Below are 25,180 nucleotides of genomic sequence, written 5' to 3'. Positions count from 1 at the left end.
GTATATATAAAAAAAATAAGAATAAAACGGTTACGCTTCATTTTGAGTTTCAGATTAAATATATGAGCATTCAGCATCTATATCTTTAAAACTAATACATGGCAAAGGATAAAACCTCTGACATTCTACATTTTGACTTTACAGTCTCACTCATTGAAACAGTGGTTTTTGAGACGCCTCTAAATATCAGATTTATATTGTTATGTAATGTTATTAACTGTACAATATTTAGTTTAAATATCTAAATAGTAGGTTGCCGCCATTTTTAGAGTCTTTAGCGCCCCTGTATTAATTTTGAAGTGCAAAATCACGTTCAAAATTGTGTAGTTCATATTAACCACCGTACTCGAAGGCAGCATGCATCACGAGAGTCAGACATGCGCAGTTGGTGAGATTGGTCTGTAAGGGTGAAGCAGCACTTTCGAGCCCATTTCCAATGGCACGTGGGAGAAAAAAGAAAATATGTTGAGTTTACAGTTAAGTTATTGTCACTTAATGTAGTGAATAATGATAATATAGGATAATAGTTGTAAATGTAAAGTTTTAGTGCAGCTTTGAGAGCGGCATGATTCGCGTCACTTGTGGATGTCATTGTGTTGTTATTGAACATGTGGAGACGAGCGCTCAGAGGAGGTCCCGCTTTTATCGGGTTGAGGAGTGGCGGAACAAAGGTAACTTCTTAGAATCTGAAGATGTTTGATCACACTAAGACAAGAATTAATAATGCAGTGCAACAGAAATAACTATGAAAGTTTAATTATTAAATGGCTAAGAATTGTGTAGTTTATTGATATGTAGTAATAATTGCATAGATAAGACCAGTCAGTGCCTGTTTTTAGGTGAGATAAGTGGGTCTAACGTGTGTACAAACCTGTCCTGCAGCAGAATTACAGAGGAAAGGAGGATAAAGAGTTTGTTAGAGTGAAGATGATTATCAAAGATAAAAAAAGGTTCAAATGATTGTTTAACTGCTGAATTATTTATAACCGCAATTTTTATACCCATATTCACATATTTTGCATTTTAATATTTCTTTGCCAGTTGTTTTGTCATCCTCATTGCTTGTAATGAAATACCTGCAAGCACCCCTTTGCATTTTAAACAATAGGCCCCTTAGAAATAATTTAAAATGTGAAACAAATATCAAACTATTATTCAATTAAGCTAAAAAAATTGTCAACAACCATAACATGTTTTAAGAAAAAGCCTATTTTTTAAAGCTGTGATTTGGTATTGAAAAACTTTCCTAATACGATTATCTCCTTGTAAGACAAAAATAAATAAATAATGAATGATAGATACTTTATTGCAGATTCAAGGTCCATTTGGCACAAAGACGCAACAGATAATAGTATAAAATAAAAATTGTAAAAATAAAATAAATAAAAAGAAACACTCTGATAATACAAGTATAAGAGCCAATTAAAAACAATGACATAAAATTACCAAGTATAGCAAACTTAAAAAAACTAAAAGACACATAAGACATGACTTTCTTAAGATTGTATTTTTGCAGTGTGCTGGCCTGCTTATTCCACTCAGGAGTCACCACAGTGTACCACATCTGTTCACATCCATCCATATCCTCTGCATATAGATTCCTCACTCGCACCTCAATCCTCGTCTTTGATCCTCTGCTCCATCCTCAGCATCATTTTGTCAACACCTTAAGTCTGATCAAATAATCTCAGTCTGGTTCCCTGAGGCAAAATACCTCAGCTCTCAGTGTCTATCTCCAAATTTTAAACCTTGTTGCTCTCACTGTCGTCTTGTACATCTTTCCTGTCCATTCACCAACTCTCACCCTGGACACTGTCCTCCACCTATTTTCAAGCTGCATGGACACACCTCTTATCTTGATAAAATCGATTAATCAATCTGAATCGATCTAAGCTTAATAGATCATTAATCGATCTATAAAAGTAGAGATCAATCTAACGCATAATGCTAAAGTCTGCTAGCTTGATGCTAACGTATAATGGGGTTTCCCATAGGACGGCTAATGCTAACGGTAGGTCAACGTAAATAAACATTGCTCACTAAATTAGCATCTTTATTTACTTACAGACATGATTTTTTTAATTAAATATTTATCAAAGTAACCATTTGTGGTCTAACACATCATTTTTTATAATACTTTCTTCTTCTGGAATAAGGTGTAATGCTATAGCGCAATCGCCCCCTAGTGGCCAAACTGAAACGCTCTCCAGAAGAAGCAGAACAATTGCTGGAGCTTCTCTGTTAGAGAGTCCATGTAACACTGTTTGGTATTAACAATCTCATTTTTAATTTCACTAACACATTTTACAGTATGTGAACTGTATCAGACTAACAAGAAAAAACATAGTAGATTATTAATGTATTTCTAAACAAATGTGCTGACATTTGTAAACTCAAAATTGAATTGAATCAAATTGAATCAAGTGAATCGAAAAAAAAAAATATGAATCGAATCAATTCAGACTCTGGTGAATTGAATCGATTCTGGAAATTATTGGCAATACCCAGCCCTACTTTGGACTGTTGACATAAAGGTTTTGAAGTCCTCCACCTTCTCCCTCTTGCTGCAGTATTCCCATCATCTGCTCAAAAATTCATATTACCAGGATTTTCTTCGACATGCACTCTCTGTGTCTCCGCCTACAACTCAGAGGTGAATTTCTAATAAACTACAGCTGTCCTGAGGAAATTAGGTCTAAGAAAACATCACAGTTTGAAAAAAATGTTGCCTAAAATGGAATAATTATTATTCAAAGACCACTGGGAGCACTTTTAAAATAAATCAAACATTTTTTTTTTTATTCTGCCCATTCTAAAGTGGATCTAATGAATCAGAGATTACACCTGTAAATATTTACTCCTCAGTATCACCCGAGCCTCAGGACAGATTTGTTTTTACTCTAAATGAATACAGTCATACAAAGAAATTCCGTTCCTGTCAGCGAGCCATCTGAATTTCTGAACAGTTTTTGTTGAATCAAAGTCAAAACCGCTGCCATGTTTTGGAAACGCTCTCCAGTAAGTTAAATGCAAATATTTGTGTCTGAACACCTACGGAGGCATGAAATGCAGACAGACTTGTTTCTGATATGATCGTGTACTCTCTGGTACTGAGTAAAAACACCCAGGGAGAAGCTTTTGACCTCCTCTGCCCTCTTTACTTTGAGAAGAAGAAGGGAAGGAAACCTCTAAGTGAAACTCTATAGAGATGAAAACGAAATGCCGTGGGACAGATGAGTGAGAAAATCCCAACTCTATAATGCGTGAGCTTCTGTCATGTTTCAGCTCCTTCCATCAGAATACTCTGATGTTTTTGCCTCTCCTGCTGGAAGATAGACATATCTTTCTAGAACATTTTATTCTAGAAAGCTTTGATGGTGTCTAGATTTCATCATGTCTGCACAGATTCAAAACATCCAGACTCAGATGCAGCAAAGCAGTCCCATATCATACCTCAACGTCCTCCGTGTTTCACAGTAGAACCTTTTTTTCTTAGTTTGCATCTGTAAACACAGAGCTGATTTTCCCAAAAATCTCCAGAGTGGTCGGATTTTCTCCCTGAAGCTTTGTGACTGGTCAATACCCAGCGTAAAAAATTCCAGTTTAGATTTTCAGTCTGAGAGACTGTAAGCTAGTGGGAGGGAGTGTAAACAGAGAGCTCTCAGAAAGAGGGAGGGGAAGAGGGACGGGGTTGCTCTGCACCAACAGTCCCACCCACAACTTGGAAGCAAATTTCTAATGAAGTCTTGCCACTCTGCAGAAACTATGTCCTAGAAAACGACACAGGTTTTTTTTATTTTCACTAAAATAAAAGAGCACTGAGAAAGGGGTGGGGAAACTTTTTGACTCATGAGCCACAAAGAGTTCTAAAACTTGACAGAAGGGCCCGACCAGAAGCAAATCCATGCCATGTTTTAGTTATTCCACTTCTTAAGAGAAAAAAAATAACAGGAAATGTGGACAAAAATGTGCTTTCATTTTTATTTTTAATACATATATTTATTTTAAAACAGAAAGAAAAATTCTCACTTTAGAACCACATGCACAGATGGGCTGAAGGCCAAATTAAAAAAAAACAACGCAAACTTAAAGAAAAGTGGTGTTGGAATGATCGGAAAAATGACTGTCCGACTTGGAAAATGCACATAAACGTTGGAAAAACTGTACCTAGACAAAGGTCAGTTTATTTTTAGTGCACCATCTATGCGAAGACACCAGAAGATAAAACTTTAAAAAGGGTTATCAGTTTCAAATTAATTTTATTCCAGTTTATCCCAATAATTGAAGCATTTTTTCATCTTTTCTACTGGCTTTATCATTTTTGTAAAGATCTGTTGCTTGATCCAGTTGAGCATTAGTTCAAAAGCAATGTGATTTTTTTTTCATTTTTACATTATGTTTCAAGTTATGAAGTTTTTTTTTTCATTCATACCAGCTATTTGTCCCATGAGTTCATAAATGTCTGCGTCCGTCAGGCAGATTCTCATGGAACCAACATCTGCCTCTGGGTTGATTCAAACCTGATGTCATGTGTTTCGCTGCAGGCGCCGTGGGGTTTCCATGGCCCACGTGCATGCAGCGCTCCAGCCTTGCCTGCTGATCGCATCACTGTTCTCCAGGCAGTCGACTTCTGGACCAAGCAGTTTGAGGGAAAAGGTGTGTCGGAGCCAGAGCTGTCTAGCCGCTACATCACCGCATATCTGCTGGGCGCTAAAACGGTGAGTCGTTGTTTGCTGAGTTTATTCCAGGAATCCTTTTGTCGTTTCTCAATAGCTGCTCTGGACGTGACAGCATGCACTTGTGATCCTCACCCAGATGGAAAGTCTTGAGCAACAGAGGTTAAAAGAGTTTCTTAGCAAAGAGGAAACGGATCGGCTGTGGGAGCTTTGCACGCGGCGTCTGTCTAGGTACTTCTCAGCAGCCTGTTTATCTTTTCCAAACCTCTAGATGCACTCGATGGTTGTTACTAAGAATACTCGTGTGTCCACGTGCAGAATGCCAGTGCAGTATGTCATTGGAGAGTGGGACTTCAGAGACCTGACCCTCAAGATGAGGCCTCCTGTCTTCATACCAAGACCAGAAACAGAGGTTGTCTGAGGGAAAATGGCTGCACATGTGTGCAAAGCTCAGCTCAGAGCTCATTTCAGAGCTCAGCTCAGAGCTGCCCTTGTATGAACATAACAGTTTTGTTGTTTTATGGTCTGCAGGAGTTGGTTGAACTTGTGCTAACAGATCTACAGAGACTACTTGGATGTGGAGACACAGTCTTAGAGGTTGGATGCGGTTCTGGGGCCATTTCTGTTAGTCTGCTGAAGAGTCGGCCACAGGTGAGTCCTTTTGCTTTTAAGCTATCTACATGCCAGCCATGTGATATGTGTTCAAGAACACGGCAGACAGTGTTCACACCGCACTATTGCTACTGATGCTAGTGCATCGGAAGAGATGTGCTGTAAAATCTCCAAGTGGTTCAAATCTGGTGAATCTTTCTCCAGGTTTTTTCTTTCACAGGTTTATTCCAATATACTGTATAAAAACCATAATTATTAATTTCTCCTTGATGAACAATTTTGAATTCCCTAATGTGTCAAAGTTTAACTGGTTAAACTTTTAACCCATGCATCATAGCCGCACGTTTTTTACGTAGAGCCCAAAAAACGACTTCCAAACTTCCAAGCATGTGTGAACACAAGAGTTTTGAACGTAGAAGCTAGGGCCGTAACGAGTATCTGAGCGCTCGAAAACTCGTGATCTGGTCCCGAAAATTCGATTATGACCAAGATCGATGATTTGCGATCTTTATAAATATATTAGAGGGTAGTAAAATATGAGGGAACAATGTATTTATTGCTCTGAAATACAGAATAATGTTGGATTTTAATTTTGTAAACTTAAACAGTCTGGTTTTACAGTCCCAAGTATATGTAAAATGGGAATAAAACACCAGAAATAAAACAAAAAACAGCCATTGTTAAAATTACTTAAAGCAGTTTAAAGATCAAAGGGACAGATAATTTTAAACTATTCAAGTTACAAACCTCAATAAAGTATTTGGTCGCACGTCAAACATTCGAAACGTTTGAGTGACAGATCAACAATCCTGCTTTTTAGTAGAAGGGGTATGGCCCTCTAACAAGCTCACTGCTGATTAGGGCTTCCACGATTAGTTGACTAATCGACAACTAATCGAATATTTAAATAGTCGACAACTAATTTATTAGTCGATTAGTCGTTACTTCATATTATAACGAGTCGAAGTGTTGTAAAGTTGAAAATTATAATGGCATTCTGCTAGATTTTTAGACTATTTTGGAGTTTAGCTAATATTTCAGCTACAAGCTAGCTGTTCTGGCTAATTCAGCTTTTTTAAGTTTTTGGTTTTATTTGGTCAGTTTTGGAGTTTAGCTAATTTTTTTTTGTTTTTTTTAGGCTGTTTTGGAGTTAGGGTAGTATTTACACACTAACTGTTTTGGCTAATTTATTCTTTTTTTGTTTTTTTAGGCTATTTTGGAGTTTAGCTAATATTTCAGCTACAAGCTAGCTGTTTTGGCTAATTCAGCTTTTTTTAAGTTTTTGGTTTTATTTGGTTAGTTTTGCAGTTTAGCCAATTTTTTTTTGTTTGTTTTTTGGCTGTTTTGGAGTTAGGCTAATATTTACACGCTCTAGCTGTTTTGGCAAATTTATGTTTTTTTTCTGATTTCTTTTTTAGGATATTTTGAAGTTTAGCTATTTTCTTAGCTACATGCTAGCTGTTTGTACATTTTTTTCTTCATTTTTTAGACTAAACTGGCATTTAACTAATGTTTTTGCTAGCTATCAGCTTCAGCATTTTATGCTATAAGCTTCTGCGATTTCACCTATCAACTTGAGCGTTTTTAGCTATTAATTTCAGCATGTTCAGCTATCAGCACTAGCATCTTCAGTGGCCAAATTCAGCTTACAGTATTCACACTAGCATTATCGCAGGTAATGCTATATATCTAGTTTGTAGTTAGTTGATAGTTAAGATATGTGCTTCACATCCAATTTGCACATGACCCAATTAGTCGAATAATTGGAAAAAATAATAGGTGATTAGTCGACTACTAAAATAATCGTTTGACTGACTGAGTGACACTCACTCAGTCCAATTCTCATATACCGTCAATGACTGTAGCCCAGCGACACAAATGCCATATAAGAAGTGAATTTCCAAAATCAAGGTCTGCATAATAAAACGACATATTTCTTGACTATTATTTCGTTTTCATCAACAAAGGCTGTGATAATAATGTGTAAACCTTGTCCACTCTTTAGAATGTCTGCATTTTTTTTTTCAATATCAGGGATTTAAAAGGGAAATGCAAATAACAAAGGATGTAGTCAGATAAAAGATCTAGACGGGCAGTTTTAGAAATCTTGATCCTTTCTATACTTTTTATTTAAAAAAAAAACATAAGAAGAAAAGACAGGATTTGATGAACCAGAATCCTGATTTTGTCTACAAACACACAAACTTCCACATCAGTCTGCAGCTTCTGCTGCACACAGGCTGAGCTCGTTCAGCAGTGCAGGAAAAATAGAGGCATCTGTGGAAGTCATGAGCCAATTTCAACTAATCACATGAGCCAATCAGAGAAAGGGGGCAGCGGGTGACGCATCGCACCTAAACTTGCTAGTTTAAGATGATGATTGGCTTCCTCTGTTTTTTTTTTTTTTCTGGTCACATGATTCCTTCTCAAGAGGAACGTGTCGAGTGAATCCGCCGTCTTTATTTGACAAAGGTCATAAGACTTCACCGGTTGAGCAACATTCAGACTTTCGAAGCACAAACACTGTTGTGAGAGTTTTCTTTTTTTGCTGGGATCTTTTGGTTTCCTTGTTGAAACCTGTCTGTTCACCTGGGCGTGTCAAGCGACAGCTTTGCCTCAGTCCCCTTTCGCCTAGAACAAGGAATGGGACGCTGAGGACATTTCTTTTTAGCTGCACACTTCAATTACTAACCTTCAACTTGTGTATTACTCAGACTGTTACCATGGTTACAAATTCAGTTTTTTCACAATAAAACAAAAAACCTGTAACTGTGATTATTTCGCATTTTGAAAAAAAAAAGATTTTTTATTGTCAGTAGACATCAAAGCACATAAATAAAGGTGATAGTCGCTGCAATATACTTTAATTGAACAGCTGTCTTTACACAGTTAAACTCATCAGTATTTTCTCTAAGCAAACTCAGAGACGGACTAAAGCCCTTGAGGAGACTGCAACAATAATTTACCTTTTTGATTGTTTCTGTTCCTCAAGCTCAAAGCGTTAGCCTTGGATCGAAGCCAGGAAGCAGTGGACTTAACCAGGGAGAATGCACTAAGGTCATTCCATTTCAGCACACTTATAAATGTCAGCCGTTATTGATTTATTCTGATTTCTAATGACTGTTTTAGTTGAGCACGCCGATTGAACTCAGATTTCCCCACACAGGTACGGGGTTCAGGACAGATTACAGGTTCACAATATTGACGTAATGAAAGGTGCGTGCGGGAATGTTTCTCTTTGCTTTGAAAAATGAACAAAAAGTGCAGATTGAAGTGTTTTGCTTTGGGCTTTTCAGATGCAGATACTTTGCTGGGCCTCAGTGGCTCAGCCGCAGTTTTAGTCAGTAACCCTCCTTACCTGTTTTCACAAGACGTGGCAACCCTGCAACCTGAGATCTTAAGGTGAATAACATTTTTGTTCCTTTTCATGAAACACTGTTATTTAGAAAAAAAAATGCTGCTGCAAATTGATTTCCTTGTCATGCAAGTCATTTCTCCAATGGAAATTGTGTTTTTTGTGCTTTTAATATGCTTAAAAGCTTAAAATTGCTTTTCTGTGATTTTTTTATGTCATTGTGAATCAGGAGCAGACAAAAAATATGCTTGAAAAAGCTTGTAGAACTCATCACCGAAGGCTATACAAGCTCTGATGCTTCCACTTATAGACGAGTAGATCCACGTCCGTCTTTGTTTTCCTCATCTGAAACCTGTACGTCTGGATGGCTCCAATATTGATTGGCCTTCTTGTTATATCCGTATTTTTTAGGTTGTGAGGGGCTGTAAGCTAGCAGAAGAGAGTGCAAACAGATAGATAATGGGAAGTGGGGTCGGGCTTACTCTTTGCCAACAGTCCCGCCCACAGCTCAGAGATGATTTTCTAATAATCTCCTTTAGAAACTATGGTTGTGTCCGAATTCCCTCCCTAATCCCTAACTACAAAAAAACTGTAGGACTATCTAGTGCCCAGGATTTTAAAGGAAATTCGGACACAATGCTCACTACTTTTCTTTCGTTTTTCTAAACGTCGGATATGATGTAATCGATTTCACAAAGTCAAAATCAAATCAATACGAACATTTCACGATGTTTATTTATGATTCCACTGTGTTCTGATGGTGAAAATGTGGATGGTTTATTCAAAAATTACATTTAAACACTTTTTTTGGTTTGAAATTGTTCAACTGCAATGCATCGTGGTCTATATTTGCTAATCTAGCGAGCATCAATGCATCCTAGTTTTTCGCAAAGACTTCTGGGAAATTTCTATTGCATTCAATTTTGGAATTAGTAGATTGAAAATGGCAAATGTACGATGAGTAGCGAGAGAATTCGGACATAACTTATGTCCCAGAAAATGGCCCAGGTTTGTATTGATTTTTGGCTAAAAGCTGCATAATTATAATTAAAAGACCACTGGAAACGCTTTTTACAATACAACAAAAGATGATTAGAGAGGGACTTTATATGGATGTAAGTTATGAACATAATAGTCGAGCACAAACACGATGTCCTGAATTTATCAGATAGTATTCCCATTATTTCAAAGAAGTTTCCTACAATTAAGTTCACATGCAGGAAAAGGAGGCATAAGCAAACAAAAGGCTAATAAACACTTTTAAAATGTTACTACAAAAATATTTTTAAAAAATCAATCATTGTTATTCAATGCACTTTTCTCTGGTTGTTTTTTATGACAAGATCATACCTATCTTACTCCAATCATCTTTTAATCTATTGTAAAATTGTTTTTAGTGGTCTTTATATTATGATTATGCTGTTTTTAGCCAAAATGTAAAAACCTGTATTGTTTATTAGTTATTTAAGGTTTAGGTTGATTTATTCTAGAATAATATTCCTGCCTGTTTTATATTCACAGTAATGTAAAAAAGTTGTGTTTTTAAAGTTTTAAAAATGTAGATTTATTTTGTTCAATAAATATTTATCCTGTGTGTTTTGGATTTTGGCCATCTACGACACCCCTGGTCTACAAGCAGCCTGTTGACCTACGTCAACGCTAATAGATTTTTCAATCTGCATTTCTGTCTGCTCCTGATTTACAAAAACATAAAAAATAATTAAAAAAAAACATTTTTAAGCTTATGTATGATTTTCATCATGAGAAAAAGGCTGTAAGAACATATTAAAAAACAATTTTCATTGGAGTTTGTCTATAAATTCCAGTTTTATTTTATAAAACTAAGAAAAAAAGGGATATGTTGTTTTAAAGTTGATAGTAAATTCAGAAAAAAACAATGTATGAGCATAATTTGCTGCACATCTGCTTGACATGAAGTCGTTTGAAGGAGGTGAAGCTGAGCCGTTTCTCTGATCTCAGATTTGAAGACCGCTCAGCTCTGGATGGAGGTGAAGACGGCCTGAATGTAATAAAGCAGATTTTGACGCTGGCGCCTCGTATTCTGCAGAACCAAGGGTAAAGATCTTTGCTGGACGGCGCCCGGCAGCTCGTCGCCTGAACAGCACGTTCTGAAAAACACGTATCGTGTTGCCTCTCTAATGAATTAAGCTTTCTTAAAGACTTCCAGTGAGCGCGGTTCCAGGCATCCGCCGCCTGCATCCATCTCAAGGTTACTTCTTATAATCCGACCGCGCTGGTGATTGAATTCTTTTTTTGTCGTCCCTACCGTGAAAAACAGTCGTGTTTACTTGGAGGTGGATCCCAGACACCCGCCACTCATCCAGCAGTGGGTGGAGGTGAACGTGGACAGTCTGCAGTATATTGAAACCCGAAACGACATCTGTAGCAGGTATGTGTGAAAACAGAAGGTCACCTGGCTGCACGTTTTCATTTACAGGAAGAAAAAAATTAAGATTTGAAGAAAAAGGATAAATCAGCTGTTTTTGTTTTTATAGATTGCTCATATTTAGTGTTTGCTTTTCAGACCACGGTTCTGCATCCTTCAAAACGAGGCCCGAAAGCCGGATCAGGATTGAGAGAGTGAGATCCTTTAACCCCGGCTTGAGTTGTCACCGCCGTCTGGGCTCGCCAAGCGGGCCACCATGCTGCCTGCGCTCTCAAAATCCACAATCTGGAACCAGTCACACATCCCCGCTGCACTTTAAGGCCAATAAGAGTCGTCACCACACCCTGCTCTCACAATATTACACACGGTGCGATGGCACCGAGGCGAGCTCAAAGCTGAAGGTAATTACCGAAGCTTTTCTTAGAATCCCCCCTCTCAGAAGCTCACCCTCCTCCCTGGAAGCGCTCAGCAGTTCTGTGAATCGGCTGATGAGCGGTCCTCCCCTCTGCCCGTCCACCCGCTGACTCAGACCGCATGCGTCGCTTGCACAAGCGTGACCGTTACTTCCTCGCAAAATCTGCGCCTCGTTACAAATTTCGACCCGAAAACACCTCTTTTTGTCTCATAATAGCTGTCACGGCTATTTTTTCTTTTTTTTTTTTGCAAGGGGAAAAAAATGATGGAAAATTATGTTCCAGTTGTTTATTTTTTAATAAAAAAAAGTGTACACATGTAAAAGTTACAAAAAATTTTTGCTGAAAAAAAAAATAATAAAATGGCATAAAAGAAGTCATCAGTGGAATTAGTTATTTCCCCTCCGCAGGAACAGTATTTACATCCAGAACTAGCAAGATTAGAAAAAAAAACTTCAACATCTATCTCAGAGTAAGTGTTGATTACAGTACTGTGTTTCTCTTGCAAGCAAGTCGTCTTCTGTGAGATTCCTCTCCGTCCGTCTGCCAGTTTTAGGTCTGAAAACCAGACGCGTCAGTCTGAGTTGAATTTGCACTTGCTTTTGTGACTGGCCTCCACAGGCATGAAAGGCCTGCTCCACAGTGTCTTTTGAAAGTTGAAATAAGCTTCAGCCACAGGGATCGATTTCACAGACCCCCCCTGCCCCCCTCTCATACCTTGAAGGGATACTCCTGTAAGTAGCGCAGTAGAGGCCTTGGGAGTGGTAACTGGTCAGGGCAGTCGGTGTGTCTGTTGATGACGAGCCGCGTGAGGTGCTGTAAGGAGGGGAGGCCTTGAGGCTTGTACACGGCCGACCTCAGTTTCAGTACCAGAGACGTCTCCTCGAAGGTGCTGTTGTGACAGGGCTTGGAGGGAGCCTCGTCCTCCACCTGCCCCTCCTCAGCTGTCCTCTCCGCCCTCATGTAGTGCTGCACCAAGCTGGGCACGCTGGGGAAGGATGAGAGGCAGGGCCGAGCCTGGGTGCTGGAATCCAGCTGGAACTTTGCTCCGCTGTACTGGATCCGTATGCTGGTGGGTCCACGTGCAGTCCTGACCGACAGCGTCAGCATGTACAGAGGGTGGCTGCTGTCCCGTACCAAAAAGGCTCCCTCTGACGCGTCCTGAAGCGCTGCGTGTGCCTGAGCCGCCGTTACCGCTCCCCAGTACCATCCTGCAACAAACATTCCTGAACGTCAGTCGACGTCACTTCAAAACAAAACATCGATCCTGGAAAGTAGGAAGATCTCGAGATAATTTGGGGCTGTTTTTTACCTGAATTTTCCAGGTAGCAGAAGTTGCTGGCGATTGCACGCAGATCTTTGGTGGGGTCCCATTTTGGAGGGGTGCTCTGAAGGCAAGGGGTAGGAGGTACAGTTCCTGTTCGCATGCCCCACCGGGCTTCAGATGATGGAGCAGCAGGCAAGAGGGCGCTGGGACTGAAGGGATAAATAATCAACCAGATTAAAACACTTTAGTTTAGGGGACATCAAATATTTATTATAGCTTTAGGAATCCAGATTCAATCCAGTGTATTTGTAAATATAAATTTGTTTTATCATATGACATTTGAGAATGAGCAGTTTTATTGCATAAAGAGGTTTTTTTTAAATAGAAAAAAAGCAAAGTTAGATTAATGGTATGTTCCTGTGAATCAGTACATGTTCCAGATAAGCAGTCTGTTTTGCCCTTGGCGTTTTAACTCCTTATTTCTTTTTAACAATCTCCTAAAAACCTGATTCACGGTGTTAAATATGAAGGCACTGCAGACGTTTATAGTGTAAAAAAATGGTTTCGTAAGAGGCTGAAGTGAAAGAAAAGAAAAACAAAGCAAAGTCTACTCACCCGGGAACACAAAGAATCATACTATTAAATCCTCCTGCTTGGATCCGATGAGATTTTAGTAGAAAAACAACAAGAATTCTCTGCGTTTGCTAGAAAACTGAAGCGACTTGGAGCATATTTGCTCTAACTAGGTGGACTGACAGCGAAACAAAGCCCGAGCAGGATCTGCTCCTCCTCCCACAATAAAACAAAAGGTCACCTATAGGTAGGTAGGTAGGTGGGTAGAAATATGTAGAAAAAAGAATAAAAGTGAAGTTTTCTTGAGAGGCGCTTCGGAGTGTGTTGTCGCAGGAACGGGATCCAAATGTGTGAAAGGCAGAGAGTAAAGGCTTGGCTTTTAAAACGCTCCGTTTCCTAGAAGTCTATTCTGAGAACTCTTTAACGGCCGTGACGTCACCGCGGCCGCGCGAGCTCCTCTTCCGCGGGTCGCCTGCGCTCGGCGGCTCGTCCTGCCCGGCTGTCTCGGACTCTCGGCGCTAAACCCCCTCCGGTTCGGACTCTCGGGTGGCCGTCCGCGTCGTCTCTCCGCTCCTCGCCTCTTCTCTCCGGCTCCGTCGTCTTTTACTCCTTCGCCGAATCGCCGCGCGGCGCTCGCTCGTTCGCTCCCAGGAAGCGCGCGGCAGTTTCTGCTCACTCGCTTTCCAGGAATCGTTGCATGACCTGACTCCGCCCCCCCGGGCGGCCCTGACAGAGCCTTCATTCTGGGAATTCACCGCCTCGACATTAAAGATAATAGGAATGCACACTGGCTTTTTCCAGTAACGCAGATTTCCCTCGATCCTGTTTGGAAAAACAGTGAGAGGTTTTCTCAGATATTCACTTATTATGTTTGGAAAAAAACAAAAAAATGCCTTTTGTGAGAGAGGCCTTAAAATGTTAGATTTTAACCCGATACTGGGAACATTTTCTTTGTTTTGTGTTTTTATTAGAAGTTACATTTATTCCAGGGATTGTGTTTGAATCATTCCTGACAGTTTTGCTTAATTAAAACCTTTCAGCCTTCTCTTGGATTTTCACCAGCTTTTTTTTTTTTTAAGAAATCTGTTAGGAATTATATAGAATTTTCTTCCAAGCTATAGTTTGCCTCAAGATTTCAAATGTGTTATTTCTAAGAGCTCCAGAAGGAAGAAAAAAGGAGAGAAAATTAAAAAGTTCTGCATAATAATAGCCTTATTCACAAAAGCCTTCTGATCCCAAATAGCGGAATCTCAACCTTTTCCTAGGAATCCTGTAATGAGCTTTTTTTCTAAGAAGTCGTGTTGACTTTATCTGTCCCTACTGGAAGCCGTCAAATAAGTATGTTTTTCTGGCTCACAAAAGAAGAGCCCCAGAAAATAAGCTCACAATAAAGCTGGAAAGTTTTATATTTTACTAATATGCTAAAGTCGAGAGAATAAAAAAAAGAAAAGAAGGAATGGATTCTTAGAAAGCCTGTCTTTTCTTCCAGCTGTGCTCCGTGTGTTCTACCTTCAAACAGATGGATCTGCAATGCAGAACTCGCCATGGAAATGAAATCTCTGCTTCAGATGTTGCATGGAGGTCCGTGCGTGTTTGATGTTATCTCCATAATTCTATTTAGCCTGTGGAATGTCAGCAAAAGGCTGTTTTCACATCAAGGGACACCTTAAATTACCTTTGTGATTTATTATTTTTAGCTCTAATTACAGACTTTCTAAGAAGACAGAAATCGGCTTCTCAAATGTCAGCATTTCCAGGTTTATTTTTCCTCCTGTTTTTAAGGGACGTCCCAGTAGTTAATAGTTAATGACAAAACATTTCCGTTTTAATTTAGACTTTGGACTAAAGTTGCGAGTTCTTGTGTATAAACACATTTTAGGGCCTTTTTTTTATGGTGTTGACATTTTCTCATTTTAAAACGTTGATTTTGCTGTTTTTCTATTTACTTTTATTTAGATTTCATTCATGTTACAGCCTCCTGAGTCAGACTGAAGTCACTTAGCCTTATAATTTAAAGCTGTTTGGCAAAGCTCAGGTCATAAATGTGGAAATACAAAGAATAATGTAATTAAACCTTGAAGGTTTTAAGAGCTGCTGATCATTCAAATGAAGATAAATCTATCTTTGTGGTCTTCTAATTCCGAGATAAATCCATCCAGATGAATCAGGTGAGGCCTCATTTTTCCCTCCTTTTGTAAATAAATGCATTTCTATTAATTCTGCATGTAATTAACCGGTTTATACTTATCTTTTGAGGTTAGTCCCTCTCGTGTTTACGACACACTATCCACATTTTATTGCTGATTATTTGAATATAGCCTTACTTATTTGTATAAACATGCTTTATACTCAGACTTTACTGAGAAGTGGGTGATGTCTGAGACAGAGAAAAACACTGTTAGGCGGAGGGGGAGGGGGGGGGGTGAAAAGAAAAAAAAACATGGTTCAAGGATATTCTGAGAAAATCTGTGATTGCCTGGAACTGGCCGCATAAATTCCTCCTTTGTCAGTTAGGAGAGAAAACCTTGATGATGCGTCGAGTTTTTAGAATCATCGAACTGCTGCAGAAGACTTTTAGTTTGATGAGTTCAAGTATGCGTCTTACTGACGATGATTCTGGAAATATGTGAAAAGGTTTTTAGCAACAAATGAGATAATTTGCAGATTCATCAGCGCCCACGTGGATGCAAAAGATCCATTCTGATAGAAGTATATATATTCACAACTATATGCACCATATGCACAACTAAATGTAATGGCATCTTGGAGATTTCTAGAACTTTTTAACCTATAAAAGAAGGATTCTAACAGTTATTAAAGAGGAAAACAATTTACTTCTTTACTAAATCTTTCTTGTCTCTTCACATGTGTTGCAACACCAAACAATCTTTACATTTTGAACTCAAAGAAGACAAACTGCTCTTGTTTTGAAAGAGTTTTGTCTCGTACTTGTTGCAAAGTATCTGTTACACAGTATTTTTCCAACCATTTGTCACAAGAATGTTTGTGAGCAATATATGTCCTATTAAAAAACAGTGGAAATTATCTTTTAAAAAATGCAATTTTCTGCACTCTAAATGAAAACAACAAATTTTGTATTTTTTAGCTAATCATCATGAAGCATTTTAGTTGCATTAGCAAGATTGGAAGGAATCTATAGGAAGTGATGCTGCAGGTAAGACAAGAGATTTAGAACTATTTTTTTTCAAAAACAACACACCATACATCTGAAATTAGATTTTTAATACGAATACTTACATGTAGCGTCATATGGGATAATCCAGAGTTATAAATGGCTGCGGCACTTTGATGAAACACATCAGCATTTATTTTTTTTGTACATTTGTCACTTAAAATGTTAAAAATGATAAATATGCATCATTTTTTATTTAAAAAAAACTGACACCACAGTACAAACATTCATTTATTGATATGTTTTTTTCAGATGTTGCTCAAGTTTTTACAAACATTGATAGAAAATGTGTACCTACAGCTACATTCAAATGCATGTCCGTGCTTTAGCAAGACAACAAAACTGTTTGTTTTATTTTGTAAACATTGCAAATGTTTTTCACAAAAAGCACAAATCTGTGTTCATGTCACCCTGAGTTCTTTACAAATGTTGCTATTTATTTATTGTCTTAATTTGTCATGTAATGAATACCACAAAACAAAAAAAAAGCTGGACGTTTTCCAAAATCATTTTTCAGGACATTAACTTAAAAAAAGGCATTTCTGTGTTTGCTCTTCTGAGTAAATTAGTCAGTAACATCAGCAGACAGCACTGTTAGAGCTTTCTCGGAGCTTTGATTCGCCTTTAGTTATCCGGTATGGCCTCTCCTGTTCCCTTAATAAGACGCTTATGTCCCCTCTTTCCTGCAGGGCCTCGGGGCTTTGCAAAGGCTTGCTTGTGAGCATACTGCTTGGGATGGACCTCGTCGTACAGAAATTCCTCCGTCAGCTCGTCTCCATCGTCTATCTCCAGCTGCAAACCAAGACCCCAAAAAGAAAGATAAATAAATAAATAAAACATGGCTGGGATGCAGGTGTACAAAATTCAAATCAACAGTCTGCTGGAGAATCTAATAAAAGCGTTTGCCCATAAATTGCTCTGACATTTACTAGTCAGATTGTGGTTGCACAAGTTTCACATGGGCTGTTACCAGGATTTTAGGAGTCCAAATCAGCTTAGTTCTACCCCACATTTTTCAGCTCTTTCAGGGTTTTTTTTCTGCCTTTGTTAACAGATTTGTCACAGATTCTGGAAGTCATTATGTCTTAAGCCTTTGCATGCAGCCAGGATAGAAACATATTAAAAAAAAACACTAGATTTAGAAAAGAAGGAGATATAAATGCAAAAACAAAAGCAATCCATCTGGAATATTCCTAAACTGTTTACCATATGTTAGAAAAAGTACACACAGCATGACCCGAGTGTCCTCAGTGATAAACTACTATCATATATATATATATTAAACTGTATTATCTAATGTTCTTTTCCATCCGCTTATCCATCTGTTACCTTTTTAGATATTTCCAGCTGGTAATCCTTCTCCACTTCCTCCAGTAGCCGACTCTTGCAGCTGGAATAAAGCATCCGCTCCTTAATGCTGCAGCTGTATCCTGGCATGGAGTATATGAACACTAGAGAGGAGGGAGCATTATTATTGGAATTAGGAAAACACATTTAGAAACAAACTCATTTGCAGATGACGGAAGAATAATAAAAAAATAAAAAAAAGGAAAACTGATGTTGCGATGCAGCCTATTTACATCTGGTCTCTGTGTTTTTTAAAGCAAAGTGTTGAGAGGAGGGGAAAAAAAAAAGCCAATATGTGGTTGACCTGCTTTAAACAGCGTAGCCACTCTGCACCGACAAATTCAAAGTCTCTTGCATAACACACGGGGTCACCACAGTTTACTACGGACGGCGGGATTGTGCATCAAACCCATGCAGGGAAAAAGGTCGCTGCAATTTTCTTTTAGCTGCTAATTCAAAGTAATTTCAAATAGAACTCCAGTTAGATGAAGAAAATGATTATTTCTTTTTTTAGCATGTTTTTGTTTAATGCAGGAATTATTGGAGCAAAAAAAGGATCATCCACAGAACATCATACCAAAGTTGTACAGAATTGGAAAAAATCTCTTTATGCAAGAGAGTATTACTGATTAACCATAATCTTTGACCTTTTGACCCCGTAATACATTACAAACATTTCTGTAGTGAAGATCCCTACATGGCCTCAGGAAAACCCAGGAAAAGACGTTGACTGAACACAGTTGTCCCTGCGGCCGTTGACAGAGCAGGACTGCAGGAGCAGACGTTCAATCTGTGTTTTTTACTTTATTAAATGCAGGTTTTGGAGCTAAATGTGACACGAGGAGGAAGATTGAAGAGCATCAGTAACGTGATGTTGAACCATGTTCTGAATGCACGTTGATGAAATTGACTTTTTTGGTTTAATGTGTTTTTATATGATGCAAATGATTTTTAATTGGTTTAATTGGTTTTTGTTTGATTTGATTTGATTTTCTCAGTTCCGGTTCACAATCAGACGCGACTCCTTATAATAATAATCTGTATACATGTTCTGTTTTTAACATATTCGATACTTGATTATATTAATGATTTTTCTGATGAAAAACAATCTGCATTTATTTCATTGAAGCTTTCTGAATCTGAATCTGTATAAGCTGTGATAAAGTCTGAAATAGTGTTATATCTACTTACATAGTCATGCGATTTTATTGATACACAGGGATTTTTAATGGCCCGTGGCTTTGTTAGTTAGACGAAAATGTCTGATAAGAAGTTATGAACCGGAAAATGATAATTCATGTACAGGAAATGGTACGGTCGAGCCGGGCTGGGATTATATAAGTTCGCTTCCTCCCACTCCCTTTCAAGCGATCTATAATTTGAGTTATCTTATGTCTGACGTATCTTTGTACCGATATATACCTCTGTAGATTGTACTTCACTTGAATTCTTGCTTGATTGCACAAAATTAACCATTTTAATTCAATTCAAATGTGATTTGATTTGACTAGTATTTTACTACCGGGCCCAAATTGGGCTATCAGGTCCTGTGAGGATCACAGGAAATTACAAATATTCAAGAAATCAATAAAAGTTGATCAAATTAAATGCAGTTTTTTTGTTTTTATTTTTTTTAACCGTCTTTAGAGAGATAACATAAAACCCATACCTGTAAATTGGTTCAGCTTTGACAAGAACACATTTGGACCAAATAATAGTTCAAAATAATAATAATAAATCAATAATTAATGATGATTAAAGCTAGAGTCTCATCTAATCATATCAATACGCTCTAACACTTTAATGTGTGATTTATATGAATAAATCCCAATGATTATCTATCATGTGATTTATAACAATTTCTCAAATTTGGCAATAATTATTTCTACTGTCAAACAAAATACATCAAACTTTGATACTTGGTCTGTGATATGATGATTTATTTACTTAAAAATGTACCTTTGTTATTTGATTTTATTGATACTTGTGGATTTTTTTAATGATCTGCATTTGTGTTAGTAAAATGTAAATAAATCATCAGAAGGTAATGATCAAATAATGATATTTGTAAAAAGTAGAAATAAAAGGTTAAATCAAGTACAATAACGGTGGGATTATATGTGTTTGCTTCCTCCCACTTTCCAGCTATTAATTAAATTCCTTTTGATAACGTTAATATTTAATGGTTTTTACTGTTTCTTGTATTGTGTGAATAAGAAATAAAGATCTATTTATGATTTAGAATAATTATAACAGAATTACTCACACGTGTACATATTTTAGTTTCATTCATGACTAATTATCCTAAGTGTGATGTAACTCTGTATAGATATATGCCTTTTTTTGTCGTTTGTCTTCGTTAGTTTTATCTTTACTTTGATTGCATTTTCAGTTTCAAAAAATATTTTTTTAAATCACATCTGGACTGCTATCAAAATGCTGAAATAAGACTTCTGTTAAATCTAAATGATTGGGATTACAAAAGAAATTAATCTTTCCTGACACTGAAATCCCATGAAACACACCGTCGTCTTTAGAGCTGTCCTTCCTCAATCCATTTTCAGTTTGAAAAAGCTATTGACAGAATCTCACTTTAGCATAAAATAATTTCCTTAAAGTCCTTGATGATGAAATGGGGTTATCACATTTGAAATCAATGCACTCTGCAGCCTTTTGAGTAAACAGGTAATTGTGTGTAAAAAGACAGAAATGCATTTGTGTCCCTAAATGTATTTTCTATGTTGCCTTTTCGACAGTGAAGCATCGATGTAGTTAAATTGTGTTTTTGATTATTCTGCTTTTTTGGAAACATAATTATATTTGATCCCGGATAATCTCGCAGAGCAAAGATACAGCCTCATTCTAGGTAAAAGAGTTTCAGGCTTACGACAGAACATGGATCAGTATCATACCAATGGATTCCAGGTAGTCTCCTTCATGGGAGTGCTTGTAAAGGAAAAAGTGATATCTGGGAGTGTCTTTGGGAACTCTACGGGGCAGATCCCGAGTCTCCGTCGGGTTTGAGTGAACCAGCTCGATCGTTTCCTTTTCTGTGTCCAGCCTCTGAAAAATGCGTCCAGTTGCACAAATGCAAAATCAAATGTACGTTTGCTTAAAATGCTTGATTTTAAGATGCAAAAAAAAGCAAGATATGAGAAAAATGATGTACCAATTGCACATAGTTGATGTGTCTGAGAGAGAGCTGCTGCAGGGCTCTTTTGGCCGTCTCCTGCAGGGGAAATGCTAAACCCTGCAGCGTCTGGTGTTTGCTTTCCACGCTGATCTCTGCCTTCACCTGCAGGGGGCAGCAAGCATATAAGGTTTAGTGCTAGTCATTCATGTTATTTAGAGAATAAAAGAATATTTATGTAATAGTCCTTCAAGGTTTTAAAGCAACAGTGATAATTTTATTAAAAGTTCACAAAAAGGTCTCTATAATCCTCCGTGCTCCCTCTCTGATCATTACACAAAACTGTGAAGAACATACCTGTTTGACCTGCCCCTGAAAAACAAGATGTCACTTTTAAAAGGTGTGAAACTTTGAAATAAAACTGTTCACCTCAGCAATTCTTAAAAAAAGGAGCTAGCTCACACTCAGAGCTATGTGTGATGATGACGCCACCGCTGTTGGCATGCTGACCTCTCACCTCTGTGATTTTGATCTGCTTCAGCTCCTGCTCGGCCAGCGTGAGCGGGGCCGGATCAGAGCAGGAGGACACATGATGCTTGTAGCCCTGCAAACAGATGTCCTCCTAGTGTTGCAAACACAAACAAGAGGCGTTTTACAAGTGTCCGAACAACGTGTCATCGCCGCTGAATAGATGGGGGAACTGTGTTTGGGTTAGACGGCGTTAACCTCCGTGGTGCCGAACATCTCGTACTTGACGTAGCCGCCGCCGAACTCCTTCTTGACTGTGGCCCGGGTGGCAGCGTACAGCATCTTCTGTTTGACCTGCAGCCATCGGAGCAGAAAGCACGCAGATGAAAACTGCATTTCCAGTGACTCGAGTCTCCAGCTTGAATAAAGCTACAAGAGTCTCATCATTTTCAGTTTTTAATGATGTTTCTGCTCTTAAAACCTGGTGTCCACACGTGTAAACTTCATATTTTGGGTTATAAAAAAAAGCATGTCAAACAAGAGCTTTGGTCTTAAGAAGTTAATTGAAGTGAGACAGATAAAAATGAACTATCACTGATTTTTGCTTAAAAGCTTTTGACTTTTTTTCTCCTGGTTTTCAAAAAAAAAAAGAAAAAAAAACACAATATGGATCCTTTAGACTTAGAAACCAATCTAATTGAGCATATAAATGCGAAGGGACATTTTACTGTAGTAGATTATTTGCTCCTGGACAACAATTCATTATCTAAAATGTTATTTTTTTTTTTTTACAACAATTCTGTTGCATTTCACTAGCTGGTTATCTTTTTCAGTTGTTTAAAGTACATCTGTTTTCTTGATTGCAGACGATCATTTGCAGAACTTCATGTTGTTCTAAACAGTCATAGCAAACCGTGTCCCTGACTGTCAAAGTTCACTAAAAATATATGTTTAAATGACGTTACAGAAATCTGATGGACTTTTATTTTCTTAAAAAATATAATAAAAGCAAAAAATAAACTTAATATAGTTAAACCTTCCTTTATTGGGGTCAGCACCGACCTTTTTTTTACTTTTAAAAGCATAAGAGTACCAAAACAGATTTTTTTAATCGCTTCAAGGCTTTTTGACTCAGTCAATGACCTTTATCTCCATAAAATGAATTGGTTGTTGTTTGTTTACTTTTGCTAATCTATATGTTTTGTTCTAACTTATCCTGCTCGTTATTTATTTTCAAGTTTTGTAACCCAAAGAAAAGAAGAACTATCCTATCCTTGAAGCTAATGTTTATGGGTCGAAACTGACCCTAACATCGTTAATGTTTCCATAAATAACCTTTTTTATGCACATTCTACTAGCGGGGTAAGAAAATATCGATTCAGTGAAATATCGCGATACTTTATTTGCATCGATTTTAAATACTGCCATTTAATTGATTATTTAAAAGCAAACATGTAGTTCAGTCTTTTCGCCTTAAATATTTTCTAAATTACCAAAATAAAAGCACGATAAATTTGAATGGGTAAAAACAACTTGTTTATGAGAGACAGTTGCAGAGCTTCATGTTCTGATCATTAAATAACATGTATTTTACTTTAGTGAAAAATGTATATTCTGATGTTTTATTGTCAAGTCATATTTAGGAAAAAAAGTGAATTATTGTCTGGTACTGTATTGAGTTTAATTGGGATATGTATTGCTTATTGACACATGTATCGCGATACGTCTTGTATCATGATTCATTTTACCATCTTTTCAAATTTAAATTTTGAGGTATGCTGACAAGAAAACATTCAAATGAGGGATTTCATGATAAGGAGGCCCTAACAAGATGATCAAAAAATTGAGGGAAAAAACAGATTTGAAATAATAGTTTTTTAATAGCTGATTTAAGTCAAAACTAACCTGGTCCAAAAAGTCAGATTAAGGCCCAATCCGAATTATTCCCTTCTCCCTAGCCCTTCTCACTTCCCCTTCATTTACCCTCCAAACAGAGAGTTATGAAAAAATAGTGTCTCATATTTTGGACGTCACTTTTGTTCATTGACGTCACCAATAACCGCTGATCCGCTAGCATTGGCGCTGAGCTTCTAGCGCTTGACTATACATAACAGCGGATTTGTAACTTTAAAAAGGTTAGGCTACAACAAAAAGTCATTACTTACATTTAAATGTAAACTTCTGTGCTTCAAAGCGCACCCACGTGAAGAAAAGCTCAGCGCAACGCAGTTTACTGTCGCAATGGAGGACTTGTTTACCCTCCATTTGGAGGGGCAGATTTAAAAAATTTCATCTCCCGGACACGACTAGCACTTAAACCACCCCTTCAAATGGAAGGGATGGGGAAGGGGAAAGGAGAAGGGAAGAATTCGGATTGGGCCTTGGAGACAGCTAACATAAGAGGATGGATAAAAAAAAAATATATATATATAATTTTTATGTGAAAGTCAAAACTGATATAATCAGGTTTAAATAAAATATTCTATGTAATTATACATATTAAGTTCTCTATTTTGAAATTTCAACAATTTTTTTTTTTACTTTTTTTTATTGTTTTCTGAATTTTAACACCAACCATTTATTTACACATTTCTACAATTGTGAAAAAAAATCTACAATTATTTAAAGTATTTCCAGTTTTGTGAAGTAGGATGGTGGTGTCATCCCAAAGATCACAGTCCTTTCCTCAGATCTCGACTGGACAAACAAAAAGCGGCAAAAGTCACACAAAAGCTGTACTAACGTTACCCTGCATCCCACACGGGCAGCTGTTAAACACTTCTGTCTCTTACTGGAGACTGGTCAGGAGACCAGGAGATGAAGATCCACTCATAGCCCAATGCATTCTGGGAGTCGAGACGATATAGGATATAGCAGGGCTGCTGCTCGTCCAGAAGGGGAAGCAGGAAGTGATCATAATCCTGGTCCCAGCTGTGTTGCGGATCCCTGTAGGCCCCCAGCACCAGCTGCTCTGAAAATCAGACCACTACTCATCACATACGTCAGTCCAACAACCTGATGAACAACTTTAACCAACATGCAGTACTTTTGTGTTACCACAAACATGTTCAGAGACATTTTAATGTATTTGTTTTTACATTAGGTATATATAAAGTCTTTTGGGGAAAAAATTGGAGATACATTTACAGTCTTCTTAAGATCATAATAAAGTATTATCAAACATTTCGATATTTTTTCTATTTTATTGCTTCTTTAGTGAATATTTCCACAGCGTGTGTGCTTTTATTAAGAGTTTTTTGATTCTCTGTGACAGCAATTCAACTTTTGGGAATATTTTTGCGTCAAATCTCCTATAGGGGTCCCCATGCTTTTTCTTGTGAGGGCCACATTATTGTTTTTTTCTCTGATGGGGGGCCGGGGTCGGTTTGAAGGCTAACAGAAAAAGTGTAACAATCACAGCCTAAACGTAAAGATGTATGGTTTTCCAGAAGCTGCACAAAGCCAAATTTTAAACAATTAATTTCTGTAATCTTCACCAAAAAAAAAATAAATAAATAAAATAATAAACATTTTAAAAACTAGATATATAGCATTACCTGCGATAGATTAATAGCTGAAGATTCTTAAGTTGATAGCTGAAAACGTTGAAGCTGATAGCCAGCTAAAATATTAGCCGAAAAAACTCAAAAAGATGGGCTGCACGGTGGCGCAGTGGTTAGTGCTCTTGCCTCACAGCGAGAAGGCCCCGGTTCGAATCCCGGCTGGGACCTTTCTGTGT

General features: G+C 37.7%; 3 protein-coding genes and 1 long non-coding RNA gene across 5 annotated transcripts in view; 2 read left to right on the top strand and 2 right to left on the bottom strand.

Moving 5' to 3' along the window:
- The first annotated feature begins 382 nt into the window (after nt 1–382).
- Nucleotides 383–11,916, top strand: hemk1 (HemK methyltransferase family member 1). The gene is made up of 11 exons (XM_024269283.2): nt 383–671; nt 4,545–4,718; nt 4,816–4,907; nt 4,995–5,088; nt 5,208–5,327; nt 8,281–8,345; nt 8,455–8,504; nt 8,585–8,690; nt 10,624–10,719; nt 10,943–11,053; nt 11,189–11,916. Exons 1-11 carry the CDS (start codon nt 609–611, stop codon nt 11,238–11,240), a joined length of 1,023 nt encoding a protein of 340 aa, XP_024125051.1. The 5' UTR covers nt 383–608; the 3' UTR covers nt 11,241–11,916.
- LOC112144642 (cytokine inducible SH2-containing protein) lies at nt 11,743–13,937 on the bottom strand. The gene is made up of 3 exons (XM_024269285.2): nt 13,346–13,937; nt 12,776–12,939; nt 11,743–12,674 (listed from the first exon to the last, which is right to left on the bottom strand). The coding sequence occupies exons 1-3, from the start codon at nt 13,363–13,365 to the stop codon at nt 12,175–12,177; spliced, it is 684 nt and encodes a 227-aa protein (XP_024125053.1). The 5' UTR covers nt 13,366–13,937; the 3' UTR covers nt 11,743–12,174.
- A 67-nt stretch (nt 13,938–14,004) lies between these two features.
- LOC112144643 lies at nt 14,005–18,044 on the top strand. The gene is made up of 4 exons (XR_004947923.1): nt 14,005–14,140; nt 14,793–14,884; nt 15,013–15,471; nt 17,186–18,044. It is a non-coding gene; the product is annotated as an uncharacterized LOC112144643 (long non-coding RNA).
- LOC112144639 (twinfilin-2) overlaps nt 16,715–25,180 on the bottom strand; it is an 11,034-nt gene continuing 2,568 nt past the window's right edge. Inside the window, exons 2-9 of one of the 2 annotated variants that reach the window (XM_024269280.2) lie at nt 24,234–24,412; nt 21,700–21,795; nt 21,491–21,595; nt 21,331–21,345; nt 21,013–21,138; nt 20,756–20,906; nt 17,826–17,947; nt 16,715–17,288 (exon numbers count right to left, since the gene is read on the bottom strand). In XM_024269280.2, the coding sequence (XP_024125048.1) occupies nt 17,121–17,288; nt 17,826–17,947; nt 20,756–20,906; nt 21,013–21,138; nt 21,331–21,345; nt 21,491–21,595; nt 21,700–21,795; nt 24,234–24,412 (962 nt within the window). In that variant the 3' untranslated portion in view covers nt 16,715–17,120. The remainder of the gene's footprint in view (nt 17,289–17,825; nt 17,948–20,755; nt 20,907–21,012; nt 21,139–21,330; nt 21,346–21,490; nt 21,596–21,699; nt 21,796–24,233; nt 24,413–25,180) is intronic. The other variant, XM_024269282.2, reaches the window with a different exon arrangement.

Source organism: Oryzias melastigma, linkage group LG5, assembly GCF_002922805.2.
Source record: "Oryzias melastigma strain HK-1 linkage group LG5, ASM292280v2, whole genome shotgun sequence".
NCBI lineage: Eukaryota > Metazoa > Chordata > Actinopteri > Beloniformes > Adrianichthyidae > Oryzias > Oryzias melastigma.
Note: the sequence above shows the minus strand (reverse complement) of the source record. Positions and strands in the feature narration are given on the sequence as shown.

What these genes read in the sequence shown, in the direction of transcription:
- hemk1 (XM_024269283.2), top strand. Translation starts at nt 609, where the DNA reads ATGTGGAGACGAGCGCTCAGAGGAGGTCCCGCTTTTATCGGGTTGAGG. An exon ending in ATCTGCTGGGCGCTAAAACG is followed by an intron (nt 4,719 to 4,815) that starts GTGAGTCGTTGT and finishes ATCCTCACCCAG; the next exon opens with ATGGAAAGTCTTGAGCAACA. An exon ending in TGCACGCGGCGTCTGTCTAG is followed by an intron (nt 4,908 to 4,994) that starts GTACTTCTCAGC and finishes GTCCACGTGCAG; the next exon opens with AATGCCAGTGCAGTATGTCA.
- LOC112144642 (XM_024269285.2), bottom strand. Translation starts at nt 13,365, where the DNA reads ATGATTCTTTGTGTTCCCGG. An exon ending in ATGATTCTTTGTGTTCCCGG is followed by an intron (nt 12,940 to 13,345) that starts GTGAGTAGACTT and finishes TTATCCCTTCAG; the next exon opens with TCCCAGCGCCCTCTTGCCTG. An exon ending in CTGCTACCTGGAAAATTCAG is followed by an intron (nt 12,675 to 12,775) that starts GTAAAAAACAGC and finishes TGTTTGTTGCAG; the next exon opens with GATGGTACTGGGGAGCGGTA.